This window comes from Lampetra planeri, chromosome 25, assembly GCF_965212315.1.
Source record: "Lampetra planeri chromosome 25, kcLamPlan1.2.h2, whole genome shotgun sequence".
Classification (NCBI taxonomy): domain Eukaryota; kingdom Metazoa; phylum Chordata; class Hyperoartia; order Petromyzontiformes; family Petromyzontidae; genus Lampetra; species Lampetra planeri.
The window spans coordinates 8,113,580-8,131,193 of record NC_136131.1 but is presented as its reverse complement, the minus strand read 5'-3'; the positions used below and the strand labels follow the sequence as shown (position 1 = coordinate 8,131,193).

At 48.3% G+C, this 17,614-nt stretch overlaps 1 protein-coding gene across 6 annotated transcripts in view; it reads right to left on the bottom strand.

Annotated features, from left to right (window-relative positions):
- Nucleotides 1-3,741: 3,741 nt before the first annotated feature.
- The window catches only part of KLHDC3 (kelch domain containing 3), a 45,867-nt gene continuing 31,994 nt past the window's right edge, over nucleotides 3,742-17,614 (bottom strand). For 5 of the 6 annotated variants that reach the window (XM_078606171.1, XM_078606170.1, XM_078606172.1 and 2 more), the window contains 3 exons: nucleotides 13,082-13,155; nucleotides 10,098-10,176; nucleotides 3,742-5,353 (listed from right to left, as the gene is read on the bottom strand). In XM_078606171.1, the coding sequence (XP_078462297.1) occupies nucleotides 5,287-5,353; nucleotides 10,098-10,176; nucleotides 13,082-13,155 (220 nt within the window). In that variant the 3' untranslated portion in view covers nucleotides 3,742-5,286. Of the gene's footprint in view, nucleotides 5,354-8,734; nucleotides 8,788-10,097; nucleotides 10,177-13,081; nucleotides 13,156-17,614 lie in introns of all 6 variants that reach the window. The other variant, XM_078606175.1, reaches the window with a different exon arrangement.

The following is a 17,614-nucleotide window of genomic DNA, read 5'->3' as shown; positions in this document are numbered from 1 at the left end:
TAAACACACCCCGATGCGCCGCCTGCATCGCGGTGGACGTTAAAGATCCAGTGGGGTCTTTCGCGCAAGAGTAGGCCATTGTGTGTCGGCGGTCAATGATCCCAAATTGGTCAAATTTGAAGCTACTCCGCAAATTACTCAATAAGGAATACAAACGCTCAGCGGCAGCTATTATCGTCCCCCGCCCCCACCACCCCCCCTACTGCTGCGAACACATCGCAGGACCCTAAAGGGGATGAACACGCGAGTCATGAGACTCGATGGAGCCTTATCCGGGAGACAAGCGATATCGTGCTGTTCCACCTGAAGACGGAAGCTTGTGTTGCCTCCGAAACGTCGTGATTTTTTATTTTACTTTTATTAATTTTACTTTTTTTACCTACGTGACTTTACCGAAAAAAACTAAGAATATGAATCCTTGCAGTCACGAAAGCTTCAAGTCTAGAAATAATGTATGGATTTAAAAAGAACAAAAAATATATAATTCGCCCAAAAACCATCATCAATGTAGCCGGGCCCTTGTGATGGGTGAACCTCGACCCTCAAACGAGGCTCTCCCGGGAAAAAAACAACGGCCATCCGCATCGTATTGTTGTTGTTCTAAGCTAACGTTTCGGGTAATGGCCCTTTCTGCTCGAACGTGTTGTGGGTTCGGGTCACGAGGTCGCTCCCTCATCCGTCCACACGTCACTCCCCTCCCTCCCTCCCACGCGCGCGCACCTCCACACTGCCCCTGACGTCACGCAATGCTATTTTTAGCCACGGGGGCTATTTTTAGCATCGGAGTGCGGCAGGGGTGGGGGTCTAGGGGGGTTTGGGGGAGGCGAGGGGAGGGAGGGAGGGAGGGGATGGCGCGGGGGGGGGTGCAGCGGTTCGCGCGCCGAGGACACGAACCGGGTGTCCCGAGTTCGATTCCCGCTCACGGCCAACATCACAGCAGTGACGATTGATCTGAACCGGCGCTGTGGCTCCCCTAGGTCGACTCAGCCTCAACTGAGTGCCTGGCGCGGTGTGCAAAACATCGCCACTGGGGAGACAAAGGCGGGCGGCTGTGGTGCTGGCCACTCACACACCACCTCGTGTGCCAATTATGTTTTGATTTGAGATTAAATATAATTGATGAATTCTTCAAAGATTACACCTGTAATCTTAAAAAAAAACCGTCCTGAATTACTTTCAAAAATATAAATGTCTATACGTCAGTTTAACCATTTGTGATATGTTAAAATAAATAATAGCCCATGTGTGTCCTAACTTGTGGGCCATCATGGAGGTTCGGGAATGTTTGTTGTGCTGTTGATGCTGCTGCTGCTGCTGCGTTGGCAATGGTGCAACAAGCACAGCCTATACCACGGTGCGTGGGCATAAAAGGGGAAAAAAAATAGGCGACGTTTCGAGCAATCGCCCTTCACCACACGGAGTGCTCTCAGTTGTGCTATGAAGGGTCATTGCCCGAAATGTTGCCCATTAGTTTCCCTTTGAAGGCCACTGCTGTTGACGTGTGTGGAGCTTTTAAGCCAGGGGTGGGGAACCTTTTTTCTGCCAAGGGCCATTTAGATATTTATAACATCATTCGCGGGCCATACTAAATTATTAACTTAAAATTAGCCTGTTTATATTTGGTCAAACATTTAATTAACTCGACCCTAATGTGATGGGCTGGAACTGCTTCTCTTTGGTGAGGCGTGTGATGTTAGCTGGTATTGATGATGTTGCTGCTACTCGCAACTGCTTTTCCAGGTTCGCTCCTAGATTTATTGAATTTCGAGTCCCGCCTGCGGTTGCCTTGGCAGGGTCACACCAAATGATTTCGCGGGCCTCATACGGCCCGTGGGCTGGACGTCCCCCACCCCAATGTTTGGGGAGACAAAATTAGGTTCTCACCTTTAGCAAGCAGTGTATCCGTGCTCCGAGACCGATATCCTAAAGCCAACCGTGGAAATTCCACACTACTATGTAACCCGTCGATTTCTAGAATAATATACACTGAAACTCTATGCTTAACACAACTCTTAAAAAAAAGTAGAATTATTTGAACAAACTCTGTGAATGCTACCAGTGGACGGTCATTGAACAGAAAGCGTGCACGCGTTCAGCTCTTTCGTCAATCCACTGCTGGATGAGGGCCTCCCCAGGGGGGCGTGGGGGGTCGAGGGGTGGTTATTTGACCATACTTCAGCACGCTGGTCAGTGCGGGTTGAGTGAAGGAAAGAAGAGGACGTGCGGGATTATATATTTATTTAGAAATCTGCACTGCCCTCCACTTCTCACCACGTAGCCCTAGTGGCCTTCACCACAACCGGCGTGCATCGTGGCAGGCAACCATTCACGCACTTTCCAGGCTCACGCCTGCTTAGCCTTCCAGGATCTGGCGAGATCCGGCGTAATTTGTTACTTTGGTCATTGGCAATGCTCCTACAATCTAACAGGTTTGTAACAGATCACTACGTAATACCTGTATGAAATAAAGAAAAACTCTACAGACTAATTTATTCTACGATTACAACTCTTTCGCACCTTCGATTAGCACGGTTGGCTATGCAAGGTGTGAAAGAAGTTCAACACACACACATTGAAACCCTGAAAGTTAATTATGGTGTATGGTCAATTTAACAGATTTCAATTAGAGTGAACAACACCATCTCTGGCACCTCGTGGCGGAGGGGTTTGCGAGGTGGTAGCGACGTCCGCCGTTTCTTGCAGCAGAGGCTCGTGGATTCCAATCGGGCAGGCTGCCTCGGCTTATTGCTGCGGCGCACGAATTCACCGGTCGGTACCACGCGCCGCCTGCTTCAGAGCGGGCGCTAAAAGATCCCGCGAGACGCCCTTTGACACGTGTGGGGGCCAATGTCACGTGACGGCGATGCGCAACAACGAATGTAGAAAATTTGACAACAACAAAATGTTCTGACAATTTAACTCAACTTGCTTTTGCACATGGCAGGCAACACACGGGTCGCATTGTTGAACTTCTTTCGCACCGTACGTGGCCAAGCGTGCTCATCGGAGGTGGGCGCAGAGGGTAGCACGCACGCCGTTTCTTGCAGAGGGTTCTTCTCTGAAACGGCACGGTGGCTGGGAGATGTTAACTATACTCTTAGTTATTTTCGGTAAAGTCACGTAGGTAAAAATAAAAAGTAGAATAGGAATAAAAGAATTAAGGGAAATAATTAGGGCAATAAAATAATTAAATAATCGAGATAATGGAAATAAAATAATTACTTTATTTATATTATTAGTGTTATTTATTTTTATTATTTATTTTTGCCTACGTGACTTTACCGAAAAAACCTGAGTATGAATCCTTGCAGTCACGAAAGCTTCAAATCTATAATAGATGTTAACTACCTCGCCTGGTATACAGGTCATGGGTTTGATCCCAACCCTCACGCCTGCTGCTGCTGTATATTTGGAGTTTGCGGTGTCTCGCTCTCTTCTCCCCCCGTGCTGGCGTGGATTTCTCTCCGGGCCCTCCCGGTTTTGCCATTCGCATTTTGAATCAACATCACGTTTAAGAGCATTTAGCTGATATACATTTACTCATGATAAGCCACTTCTCATTGAGCTATTATTTGCAGATAGGTCACTTCTGAAAAAGAGCTACATAGCCCAGTGGGGCCTTACCTGGTAAAAGAAAGTTTCGCTTTTAGTTTCGTTCCTTCCTTCGTGATAAGAATGTCGCGACTAACAAAACGTACCAATTATTATGACGGCCAATAAACCCACACGCAACGCGACGAGTTAACCAACGGGTGGAGACTTTAATAATTATTCTCCCATTTCAAACCTGCACATTTACAGCACACGCGACACACATCCGCGCACACGGCGAGCTTAGCTCTCTTGGCGAGCTCTCAAAAAGGCAAAAGCTGAACACGGCACACGCATCAAAACAATAACTCTCGATTACGGGCAAGCCCCGTGGCGCTACGCAACACGCACACGAGACCCGGAGGGTTTTTTTTTATATAACTGGAGCACCAAACTGTAAACAACTTCACCGCACAAGAATATATGTCATTTGGCTTTGCTTCATTCTGTTGTTCAAAAACTGAAAGTGACGGGGTCGTGCAATTCTCGACATTTGGCTTAAAAAAAAATTGAGGAGAGCAACGCGAGTTCAAGTGGACAAGCGTACGCGCATGCGCACACGCACGCGATTCCTGTGTTGTGCATGTACACACGCACGCACACGCACGAGATTCGTGTGTTGTGCATGTACGCACGCACACGCACGAGATTCGTGTGTTGTACGTGTACGCATGCATGAGACGCGTGTTGTACGTGTACACACGCGCACACACACACACACGCAAGTGATGTGTGTGTTGGACGTGTATGCATGTGTCCAGTGGCCCCAAAAGTCAGGACGCGTAGGGTTATTTTATGAATTTTAACATTGGCATTAAAATAACTTCAATTGTTTTTTTAAATTTTAAAATCCATTTTCCGTCTTCCTTTTCAGGCGACATTAAAAAATGGCAGGAAAGTTACCAAAACAAAAATTGATGAATGGTCTATGAGTACACCAAAGAATTAAGTATAAACTCAACTCTCAAAAAATTCGTTGCATGCTTTCATGTTAATGAGAGTAAGTTTGAACTTGTTAAAATAAATGAACGTAACGCAATGTGATCGGTTAAAATATAATAATCCCGTGTGTCCTGATTTTCGGAGCATTGCGTTTATATATGTAGAACGTGTGCGTGGTCTGTACGCGACGTGAGAGAATGCACTCGTAACTCGCACGGGTAAAAATGTTTGCATCGGAACAAAAAAAACCGACATCTTCCAATTGTCATTTCTAAAATGCAGGCTAGTCTATCCAGTACTTAAAGAACACTAAATCACCATGAATACTGATGTTAAGAGGAAACGATAATGCAATCAGACTAGCGATGAAAAATAAAATACGACATTTCCGATTTGTGTAGCATTTTATTCATTTCCCCTTGAGTACGAGTCCCTGTGCGTTTTGAATTGTATCTCACGCTCCGACAACGAAAGCGTTCCATCATCCGCGTTAGCTATCGAGGCTCGGAAGAGACAAAATGTCTATCCAACTGCTGGTGGTCACAGCCCGCTCGCTCTCTTTCTCTCTCCAGGCCACGCGACGTCACGTCGAGAAGCGAGGACACACCCAGGCCAGACCCGACCCAGGCCCGACCCAGATGATGAAAGCATCTGGTATGTCCGGGGCGAAATGCCAGGCGAGTCGCAGTCCCCAAGAATAAAAACCTCCACAAACAATCGCCGAGCAGCGAGGGCTCAACATTTGCCTCCAATTCATCCGTGCGACGAGAAGATGGGCCGGCTGATGTTGCTGTTGGTCGTCATGGCAGTAATCTCCCACCTGATGGGTAAAAAAAAAAAGAACGGACAATGATAAACATCGGCCGTGTTAGGGCATATTGGACTGTTGCTATTCGCGAGCACCCTACGCGAAGGCCGGCATGGCACACGAGGGGACTGGTGTGGCCAGGCCAGCACCACACACTGTTGCATTCATCTCAACGGGGACGACGATTACACACTGAACCTAAGTCGATGTTTAAGGCCAAGTTAACCTAGGGGAGAGGCCCACGGCCAGTTAAAATATTCACCAATCGCGTTGGCCCTGGCTGGGAATCGAACTCGAGTTGTAGGGTTCGCACAGCGATAAACCAACCACGATGCTACTGCTGCCCCCCCCCTCCCAGGGCACAGCTTGTAAATCCACTGCTGGATTAAGGGCCTCCCCCTGTGCCGTGTCAGAAATGGGGGTTCCAAAATCACTCACCAACTCATATCAGTTGTGGCCCAGGAATCAAACTCAGGGTCAGAGGGTTCGTAGCGCTGGCACGCTAACCATTTCACTACACCGCTCCCCCAAGCAGACACACACACACGCACACAACGTTTGCCGAAAGTCATTCTTTAAAAAAAACACCACCACCTCCGCCAATTAAGCCGGCACACCGCGCGGGTTACATCATCAACACCGCCGCCGGTGTAGAGTGGTGGTCCCCCGTAGGAGGCGTGCGTGCATACAATACGGAGGGGCAGCCGTTCTGGGGAAAACGAAAAAGAACCACCCACACAGCACGGGGCACCTAGCGAGAGAGTGGGGGAATCCGTGTTTACTTAAGCTGCTCTTGCAGGCAGTAGTGAAGAAGAAGGAGAAGGGGTGTGGGGAAGGCAGGGAGCAAGCGAGCGGGGAGGGAGGGAGGGGTAGGGTGTTGGTGGCTGATAACGAGAGAACCATCTGGCCCGTATGCTGGCCGCTGATAAGGACCCCCCCCCCCCTTCTCGGCTCCAGTGGAGTCCTGTCATCCTAGCAGGGGCCGGTGGCCCCCTTTAACCCCCGACACATCCCACACTGAGAGACGCGTGTGCGCCGCTGCTCCTTCGCTGCTTCGGGGATTAGCGGCGGTTGTTTGCCTACGCCGACACCGCACGAGACCTTTTTTTCCGCTTCTCCATTCATCAATTTCATCGAAGGGTTCTCCTCTGCCTTTCTGGGGAATGGTGCACGGTGCGTGCCCATGCGCCGCCATGTATTTGCTTGTGTGCGAGAGGCGGGGGGAGGGGCTGTGGGGTGCTAGCGTAGTGGTTAGCGCACTGCACTGCAAATCTGGCTGCTCAAGTTTTGATTCCTGGCCACGACTAACATCAGTGGCGACTAAAACGAAACTAAGCTATTTTATTATTTGGTTCTTTCGGTTAAGTCACGTCTAAAGATAAAATAATACATTTAAGGCCACCCCACAGAGACGATCACCTCTCTCTGTTACCTGTGTTGCTCTCTCTATGTATCTTGGTGATATCTGTCTGCTAATATGTCTGTTTATAGTTTTCTGGTTCGATTTTATGTCGCTATTTCATTATACCTGATGATGATTGCTTGTGTTGCAATCGAAACGTCGTATTCTATTATTTAATTTAATTTATTATTTTATCTTTAGACGTGACTTAACCGAAAGAACCAAATAATAATTCCTGCAGTCACAAAAGTTCTAAAATTAAGATTAAGCTATTTTATTTCACCAGGTACGGCGCACAGATTTTCCGAAGCGGTCCTGAATCTCGCCTGGGTTCATTCAGTAAAGGGAAGCGCTGGGAGAAGCACAGGCAGGCGAGCGTGGTGCGGGCCACACTACCGCCTATTGCGGGTAGTTCATATGCGCTTCTGCGATATTAGGAAGGCACTGGAGCTATGCACTTTTAAATCTAGGTTGAAAACAAATTTCGTTAGAACTGCTTTTTGTGTTAAGTTTGTTGTCCTTCCCCCGCACCTCCGATTAGCACGGTTGGCTACGTACGGTGCGAAAGAAGTTCAACATACGGCCTTCAAAGGTGTTACTCACAAACAGCACTCGCCCCAACAGCCTGGTAAAGGCTATACGGGGGGGGATCTTTGTCTTGAGCAGTAGCATAGCGATTAGCTCACTACACTATGAACCAGGCAGCCCAAGTTTCATTCCCAGCCAAAGCTGACATCAGCGGCACAATCTCTGAACTGGGTCTCGCCTAGGTCAATTACGCCTTAAATAAGTAGCCAGTGGGCTTTGTAAGCATCAATGCTGGAGAGACAAAGGCTGCCAGGCGTGCGTCGTGCTGGCCATACCACCCACTCGTGCGCCGTGACGGCCTTCATAAGCACTCGCTAACAGCACTTGTCTCAACAATCTGTGTCAGGGCTATGTGGGGGGTGGGAGCTTTGTATGTGCGCGTGTCTGCGTGTGCCCTCTTTTTTACCATCGCCACTTCAAATGGGGCTATCCTGTTACCTTCAACCGAGCCATAAATGCTTAACAATGCTCGGAAGCGGCACTAAAAGGCACCGCTGCTGCTGCTGCTGTGCCCGCCGGCGGCGGCGCGTGCCTGCAATATCTGCACTGGAAACCCAAGCCCCCTTGGCGCACGTGGCCAAGACAATTTGGGGGGGCTGTGTTCTGTCCTTCGGGGCGGCGAGGGTGCCAAGTTGGCGTGGCGGCGAGTTCGCTCCGGGGTTCCAGGAACACCATTTGGGCCCCCGGGCGGTTGTGAAGTGGCTTTGCTTGTGCTCCACTCAAATGACCGATGCGCGTTGAAGACGGGCGACACGGTGGCGAAATGTTAGCTGCCTCGCCTGGTATACAGGAGGTCGCAGCTTCAATCCTGACCCTTGACGCATGTATATATGGAGTGTGCATGTTTTTCTCCCCGTGGTAGTCTGGATTTTTCTCCGGGTCTGCCGGTTTTCCCTCCACATTTAGAATCGACATGGGTTTAAGAGTATTTGGCTGCTATAAATTCCCACATAAGCCACTTCGTTGAGCTATAATTTGTGATACCCAGATCGCTTCTGAAAAAGAGCTACAAACGGGCTTTACCCTGGTCAAAGACAAAAAAAAATGTGTTTATAGTTTCAGTTTAAAATAAGTAGATCTTCTGCTACGCAGTTCTTATCTTATACACACGGGTACCTTGGGCTGGATGTTGCAGATTTGCCAACATTTCGTAAATGAGAAACATGTTTTAAATTTACACGGAGGGTATGTCGTCACGTACCACACTTGGATAAGAAAGCGAAGAATGATAGCGGGGTTAGCGAAGATGGGAGCAGCCCGTGACCGATTCAGATATCACTCGCCACCGATGCAAACCGTGGCAGGGAATCGAACTCGGCTCAGCTGCTTCATAGCAAAGTTTGAACCCTCACTGTGCCACCGCTCCACCACCATGTGACACATCATCATCATCACCCCCGCACCTCGGATTCCCACGCACCTCCAACTTCCTCGCACCTTCGATTAGCACGATTGGCTACGTACGGCGTGCAAGAATGTCAACATACATACACAACCATGGTCAATCAACTGCTGGATGAGGGCCTACCCAAGCCAACGCCGCCGCCGCCTCTCCAGATCAGGCGCCACGCATCTCGCGGCAAATACTTCAAGTCGGGGGGATTGAACCGCACGTGGCAACAGACGCAATGGGCAATAAACAAACAACACCATCACGCGTCGGCAAAAGCCTCAACAGATTACACAAGTGAGTAAAACAAAACGAATGTGGGTTGTCCGCGTCTGATCTCTCCGTCTTATGGCATTAAGGAGGCGGTGGAAGGCAAAACAAAAGAGAAAGGAGCAGCGAGGGGGGGGAGACGAGAGAATCGGCTGTTGACACAAACGTACCTCCATCCGAAAACAAAATCCGATCATCGGAGCTTATTGTTTTTTAGACGAGCACGGAGTTAATAGACCTCTCTGAGAAAGGGTGGGGGGGGGGGGAGCGCATTTCACTTGGCGAACCTGCAGCTGAGACAACACCCGGGGTGGTGACAACGTAACGGAGCGAAGGAGGCGAGGGGGAGGCGTGGAGGAGATGCGTAACGGCATCTCAGAGCCACGCGCCTCTCTCGCCGGTTTTCTCTCTCCGGCAGAGAATTTTGGCGCGGGCGGGCGGGCGGGCGGGGGCGGGCGTCAGATTACAGCCGAGATAACGAACGTTGAAATATACGCAAGCTGTGCAAATCCAACGATGCGCAATTGCACCTGTATACCAACTCTGATGATGATGATGATAATGGGGATTATTGTTATTGGTTCAGATAAAGGCAGGGAGTTGATCAGCGACACGTCTGTATGTTCACGTCGATGTCGGCGAGCGAGTTCAGTCAGTGGACGACTTTCTAGAGTTGCCGCACGACGAACATCTGAAATGCCCCCCCCCCCCCCCGGCTTTCGTAGAGTGGCGGCGGTCGAGTCGCTACGCTTCTCTGCGGTGAGTAACAACGTTTTTAAAAACAACGGCGCTGCTCCTACACCTCTGCGAGTAAAATGTATGCCGAGCCGATAGCACGTTCCGAGATCTGGCGAAGGGGACCCTCGCCCTGCAACTTGCAGAGACGTCTCGCAACGAGGAAAGGGGTTAAGGAGACTCGGAGATACCGACCGAGCGCTAACGGTGAACAATGCTGCATTGAGCTTTTGCCATCGATATTGAGGGAAAATAAATGAAATTCTGCCTTAAGACACATGTGAAAATTGAGATTAGACATTGCAACATTGCCGCCTGCTACGATCTTTTTTATATTTAAGACGATAAAAAATGTCCCTGCAATAGTTTACCGGATGTCATGAGGGAGGTTGGACAGATCCAACTTATACTGCACGACCGCCAGTGTGCAAAGGGTTTTCAAACTTGGTGCTGAAAGATAAAACGCACAAACACAACGGTTATGATCCACAAGAGAAGGCAGTAGTCTACACATCTACACACAACAGTTAGAATTGGATGTTTCTTCAACGCAATTTGGAGTTCTAACGTAGTTGCGATTTAAAATATTAAACTAAACGATAGGAGATAAGATCTACTTCTTTTTTAAACTAAAACTATAAACCAAAATTTTGTTTTATTTTACCAGGTAAGGCCCACTGAGATATAGAGCTCATTTTCAGAAGCTACTTGGCTACAAATGATAGCTCAACAAAGTGGCTTATCACGTGGAAATGTATAGCAGCCAAATAATATGAACGCACGTTGTTTCTAAATGAACAGGGAAACACCGGAGAACCCGGAGAAAAATCCACATGACCACGGGGAGAGAGAGAGAGCATACAAACTACAAATATACAGGTCAGATTTTGGCTTAAAACTTTCGTGACTGCAGAAATTCATATTCTTTGGTTCAAATGGTAAAGTCGCGTAGATAGAAAATAATAAAATAAAATTTTTTTATGAATTAAAAAAAAAACTCACGACGTTTTGTCGACCATAATAATAAGAAAATATATGTATTATTATCATTCTTTTATTATTTTCTACCCATGTGACTTTACCGAAAGAACCAAAGAATATACAGGTCCGGATCGAAACCACGACCAGGGGAGGTAGTTAACACCTCGCCACCGTGGCACCCTCGTCTTGATTTGCCTTGGCGAATGCTTCGCCAATAACCCGACTCCTCTTGAGATTTGCATTTTAATGCTCTCTTCAAGCGTTACCAATGCAGCAGACCATTCTGGGCAATTAGGTTTTGATCATGTGTCTGTATTTAGTTGTTTACGAGTTCAGATGATGAACAGATTATCTTTTCATAATAAAAACCAGGCATAGTAATAGTGAATATTCACTTGTCATTCCTGGGTTTAGTGATGGCATTTACCAAAATTATAATATTTATTTATACTGGTGGAAATCCGATGAGCTATGAAGCTCTTTTTCACCGATGTCCAGTAGGGGCACGGATCAGAATGTTACAACAACAATACAACACGATAGGAGTGGCATATATAGGAAAGGTAAACAAAGCACTTAAAAAATATACAAATTTAAAAAAAGATTTTTTTTATCTTACCAGGTAAAGCCCTCCGAGCTATTAAGCTTCTGTTTTAGAAGCGATCTCGCCACAAACGATAGCTCAACGAAGTGTGTGATAGGATACAACGAATAAACATCGTACGACACACCGCCGCAGTTAGTCAATCAACAGATCGCGTGCGATGGGGGCAAAGTGTGGGTAGCTCCTATTTCTACTGAGACATTGTCAGTGAGTAGGTCAAACACCCTCCGGGGAGCTCTCTATAGATGAAGACCCCTTTTCGCTTGCAGGGTCGTGAGCAGGCCATTGCAGGGCTGCGCCTTTACATTTAACGTCATGCTCTATACCAGGGGTTGGCAACCACAACAACGAGAGCCATTGTGTTTTCTTTTCGATTTAAAGCTTTCGTGACTGCAGGGATTCATCTTCTTGGTTCTTTCGGTAAAGTCACGTAGAAGGGAAGTAATAAAATAATAAAAATAAAACATAATTTATTATTTTATTACTTCCCTTCTACGTGACTTTACCGAAAGAACCAAGAAGAAGAGCCATTGTGTTTTCGACTTGGGTAAAAACCCCAACATTTCAAGAACCGCAATGGACGTGGTGAATACGGGACGGTGGTTCTTAATAAATAACGTCACAAAGGAGTCGTTAATGAGCTGCATGCGACTTCGGAGCCACAGGTTGCAGACCCCTGCTCTATACAATATACGGACGGTGCTGATTTTTGCAGTCTCCAGTACACCGCCGCATCCAACGGTATGGTACGGATGTCCCGTTGTTTCTGGTGAACGTTTCCGAATAAGTAAGCACACTCGAGTCTTGCCAACGCTCAAGACGCACCGGCCAGATCACGCGCGGTCGAGGCGGACGCACGTTTTTACTCTCACGGCGGCTTTCCGAGGCCATCTCAAACGTCAGCGGAAACGGGGAGTGAAAGTGTATTTGGCGCACTGATAGCAGTTCACTCGCAGCTGTGTAATGAGCAGGTTTGTTGAATCTTCGCCCTAAGAGGGTATACGTCGCATGTGTACAACAGAGCCCCTTTTATAAATACACCTTCCTCTCGATCGTTTCCTCCCACACACCAAACCACTCGTTAGCGGAAATTGGCCAACCGTCCCAATGCAGGACACCCCTTGACACAAAAGCGTCGAGGCTCAGCGAAGCTCCGCCCACACCAACTAAATGGTCGACAACACCTTTTCACATACAGAAGGAGGATGGCAAGGCTTCAGTGTACACATCACAAATGTCGAGGTCCGCCCTTCGCACGGGATGCCCGGCAGTGCACGAAACGATCAGGGCCAGAAGACTTTAAGCCGCCCTGCGGACACGTTGCCCGGGCGGACGCATCGACGGATCGCGCCAGAGCCCTGCACGCGATCGTCGACGGCCCGAGGGCCGATCTTCGACACCACGGCCTTGGCGTGCATTCAGCGTGGCGGCTAGGGCAGGACAGGATTGCCTGGTAGTGGCTCGTGGGGACTGCTATGCCCCGAGGGACATGGTGATGATGATGATGATGAGCGCTTGGGGTGGGGGAATTTGGCACTGGCTCGACGCCTGGCTGCTGCCTTCCCCGCTCCTCTGAATCCTCGCGCCTCCGAGTCGTTCTCTCTCTCTCTCTCTCTGTGCGAGCGCGTTACAAGTTGCAATTATCATCATCATCATCATTTATTTCCCCGAGAATGTTTATTATTGATGGACGTTTCTGGTACGCACGAAGCACCATGTTAGGAACTATCGAGATCATGCACCAATGTTGCACGGAGATTCACTACGTACCAAAGTCGAGGATGTAGAGGTCCGAGTGATCCATCAAGTTGAACTCATCCCCCATGCCTTGCTCTGGACAGGGACTGCGAAAACATTAAAAAAAACAACATCATCGTTATGTTTTTAAATTTTTTACAAAGTGCACCAACACCCATATGCTGCCATCATCGCCATATCCAAATCACTACCACTAACTCAATCATTCTCATCATCCACGGTACGACACAACCACCGCCGTCATCACCGCCATTGTATTCAATGTTATTGCCACCAACTGCACCACCATCATCATTATTATCAGCAGCCACAGCACAACCACCGCCACCATCGTCATCGTAAAGTTTATGTATTTGTACGCGTGGGAAATTTAATTCACGATCTGAAATCTGTACTCTGGTCTATGTCTGATCTGAATAGGCAGTTTTTATCACATAAGCATCTTTGCCGAGATTATATTTGCGAAATGTAAAATGTTTTTTTGCGAAATCCGACTGCAAACCACACAAACGACTGCTCCCTGTCAATCAGCCCCGCACTTAACGCCCCGACGAATTTTCCTACAACAAAAACCATCCTGCCGTGACCCCTCTTAGCCTGGCGGGTGACCTCGGGACCCCCGCAACTCCCTCTCTACGCCTGCCCCTTGCCCACCCCGCAACCCCTTTCAATCTCTCGGCTGTAAATCTGGTACGAGGGAAACGTGTAAAAAAAAAGGGGAAAATAAAACAAATAAAAGAATAAAATAAAATAAAACAACGGCGGAAACAGCAGCTATGTGTAAACACCAGGAAGGGGATCATCTTTCCAGGAATGGGAGGGCAGGGGGGAGCCTGCCTTCCTGCCTACACGTGTTTCGACCCGCATCACCCCGCCCCCCCCCCCAAAAAAGGGCAAGTTTTACAAGCAAGGATTTTATCGTGGTAAATTACACCCAATGTATTTACAGCACCTTGAGACGTTCAACGTCGGTGTACGGGGGCGGGGGGATGCATATTCCGCCGCGTTTCAAGAGTACAAATGTAAGAAGCGTACAACGCAGCAAAGATGTTTCCTCGTACGGGAAATCCGCCGGCAAGCCCAGCCAGCTGCCGGCGGATTGTCCATATTCCTACGGCAGGGGCCATTTGAAGCCGCCTTATCAAGACCACCAACCCCCGAGCGCACGAGCGAGGGAGACAACGGCTCCGAACCGACAGACACCGGCGGCCGTGGCCAGGGCGATCGCAATCCAGATCGCCGCGAGGCGAGACGACGCTGGGTGAAGCCGGCCCCGCACGCGCCAGCGCCGCTGCCTGTGATCTGCGCGTGTCCTATCAGCCGTCTCCATCTCGGAGAGCGTGCGCGGGTGCCTTTGTGTCAGTCACCGTTGCTCTTTCATGCCCGCTCGCTCAGGCTCTCGGGGAGAGCCGCTATCTCTCCCGCGCGTGTTTCTGCGCGCGTCTGCGCCGTGCCGGCGTGTCTGCGTCTGCGAGGGCGGGACGAGGGCCTGCTTAGCTTTACCGTGTCATCGGCCCCCCGGGGTCTTCCCCGTGAGTGGCGGCGGTGGTGGCGGAGAAACTGAAGTGCGGAGACGTTTGGAATGGAACGGGAGAGGCGAGGCGCGGCTCAGATTGTTTAAGAATCGGATTTTTTTTTTTTAGCCGATCGTAGTGACTGTAAAAGGGCAGCAGAAATGATGGACGGTTGTCAAAACCGATTCACGTTATACCGACACATTCTCCCTGTTGTGTCCCTACGACAAATATTTACTTAAGATGTATTCTCAACGCGTGTATAGTACCCGAGTGGCGTATGGACATGGACGAGGCAAAGGGAACAGAATCTGAAAAGCTGTGTAAAGATTTTGGTTTAGTTGATTTTGTTTAACCAAGAGATCAGGACCAGTCTCGTTTCCAACAGTGACCTGGCACATTATTCTGCTGCCAGTATGTGGTGATGGTTGCTATGTACAAGCCCAATTGAGTAATTTGCTGCTAACTTTCGAATTTGCCAAATTTTGCCGGCACGCAACGGCTGACTCTTGCGAATTACGTCACGGAATCTTTAAAGGCCACATTATTACAGCTGTTACACCACGCAGGATTAAAATCAGGTCAGCCGCCTGGAATTGAACCGTGAACCTCTGTAACACGTGACAATCACGCTACCGCACGTGGGGGCCGGATGGAATTGCTACATCGTGGGATTGTCACATCACGGGATCATGCGGGATGGCGATGGCTTGGGAAGGCCTTCATCCAACGGTGGATATATTGTTGCATTTATTTGTATTTTTTTTCTAACATATCGATGACTGATTTGATCACTAAAGGAAAGTGGAATGATCTTAAACTTTAAAAAAACACCACATACCTCGAGTGACAAGGTATTTCAGTGAGTAACACATTCTCTTAATAAACCCCAGTTAAATTAAACGACGGTGAAGGAAAGACGAGAGCTTGATTTGCTACGCAACATTAAGCAGGCATCATTAAGACACCCCCCCCTCCCACCGCCATCACCCCCCCCACCACACCACCAAGTTTCTACATTGGGTGTATGGGGGGTGAGGGTGGAGTCCAGACAACGAGCCACCAGCTGCTCAGAGCTACTGTTTACAAGGCTGCAACACCAGGGAGCATTGTGGGCGGGCGGCCGCCACAAGCCAGCTTATCACATCTCACTCTGCTCCTCATCCTCTGTAGCATCGACCATACCAGCCCCCCCCCTGCCCCCATACCTCTCCAACACACGACTCCTGCCACACACATCTGACAGCCTAACAAGCACTCACTCATTCACTCACGAACCCGGCCACTCCCAAGTCTAGAATTATAAGACTACATGGTCTATGTTGGCCGCAAAAGATACCGATGGTAATGAAATGAATGCACGGTTAAATAATAATTTCATTTACAGCCAAGTGTTAATTCAATGCTGGATGTAGGTTGAACTTCTTTTGCACCGTATGTAGCCAACCGTGCTAATTGGAGGTGCGGAGGAAGGATGACAAACTAAACACGAAAATCAGTTTTAAAGAAATTAGTTTTCAATCGAGATTTGGACAAAGGGACTTCCACCTACACCGTGCCACTTTCATATGGGTTGTTTGACCATACTTCACCACACCGGTTGGAGGTCAGGTTGGTGAAGGAAAGGTGCCCTCTCTCTCAACTTGCCACCGAAGTTAGCCTCGGTCAGGAATAGAACTTCACAGTGCAGTGTGCTAACCGATGTGACACCGATCCCGCCCCCCCAAGTCCACGGTAATAGCCGACATTAATTCACCGAAACCTTTCACAGCCCGTCCTTGTGCCAACACTGCTACGGCAGGCACACGGAGCGGGTTACCAACTCCAAGTACGTCTTTGACAACAATTCCTTAAACTGGCCTTTTTACCCCTCCGTTCTGGCCATTGCCCTGGTTCTGTTAAATTTCCCACTTTCCATACAAGGCAACATTGGGATCTTTGAATGAAATGCCGCAGAGCGCGAGCAAAAATCAGCACATCGTGCAACGGTAATTCTGAGATATGATAATTGGTTCTTTACCCTTCTATCTGGCAACAAAACTGACACCTTTTTACAAGGAGTCATGTTTGAATAGACCGCAATACCTGCAGTCATAATACAAACAAAAGAACATAACTCTGATAATGTGCAAAGCTGTCTCGGGTGTGGACCAATCAACTTCAAGGACAGTGCACATTATGTTCTTTTGTTTGTATTATGACTGCAGGTATTGCGGTCTATTCAAACATGACTCCTTGTAAAAAGGTGTCAGTTTTGTTGCCAGATAGAAGGGTAAAGAACCAATTATCATATTTTTACTGGCAAATGAGGTTCCCATAGTGTAAATTCTGCGATATTTTAGTAGAAATAAAACAACCAGAGATGTCAACAAGAGACAAGGATATGCATGGGAGACACCAGTGCTCCCTCGGTGAACTTAGAAGCGAGTAGAAAGAGGGAAGATAATGTACATAATCCCACTCCCTGCTGGTAATGAAGAAATGGCATTAAGGAAATAGTTGGCCTTATCACAGGCAGTTGGCCTTTTCTCCTTAATTAAGACTGGAGGCCTATTCCAGCTGGGCATCTCTTCTGCATGCTTATCTCGTGCCAGACAACTGTTGCAAGTGATAAAGCAACTTCTGTGCTTGAAATCTACCAACCGGTAGCCTCTGTGCAAGTATGCGATGGGGGGGGGGGGCAGCAAGCCTACTGATTGGCAGCAGTCGCATTTAATTGGCTTCACGTGGTGCCTTGGCACAGAGAAGTCGCTCGATAGATGACATCATTTGCGTCGCTGGTGGAACACAAATGTCTTGCGCTGGTTTTTTGTCGTTGCGAATGAAATAACCAAACCGCAGCAGCGCATTAAAAAGTTTACCTCCTTGCTGTGACAAGGTGACTTTCCATGAACATAAGAATTAAACTAAACAATTTTTGATTTTACCAGGTAAGTCCCACCGAGCTGTATAGCTTTTTTGCAGAAGAGACTTGGCCACAAATGATAGCTCAACCAAGTAGCTTATTATGTGAAAATGCCACGTTTCTAAA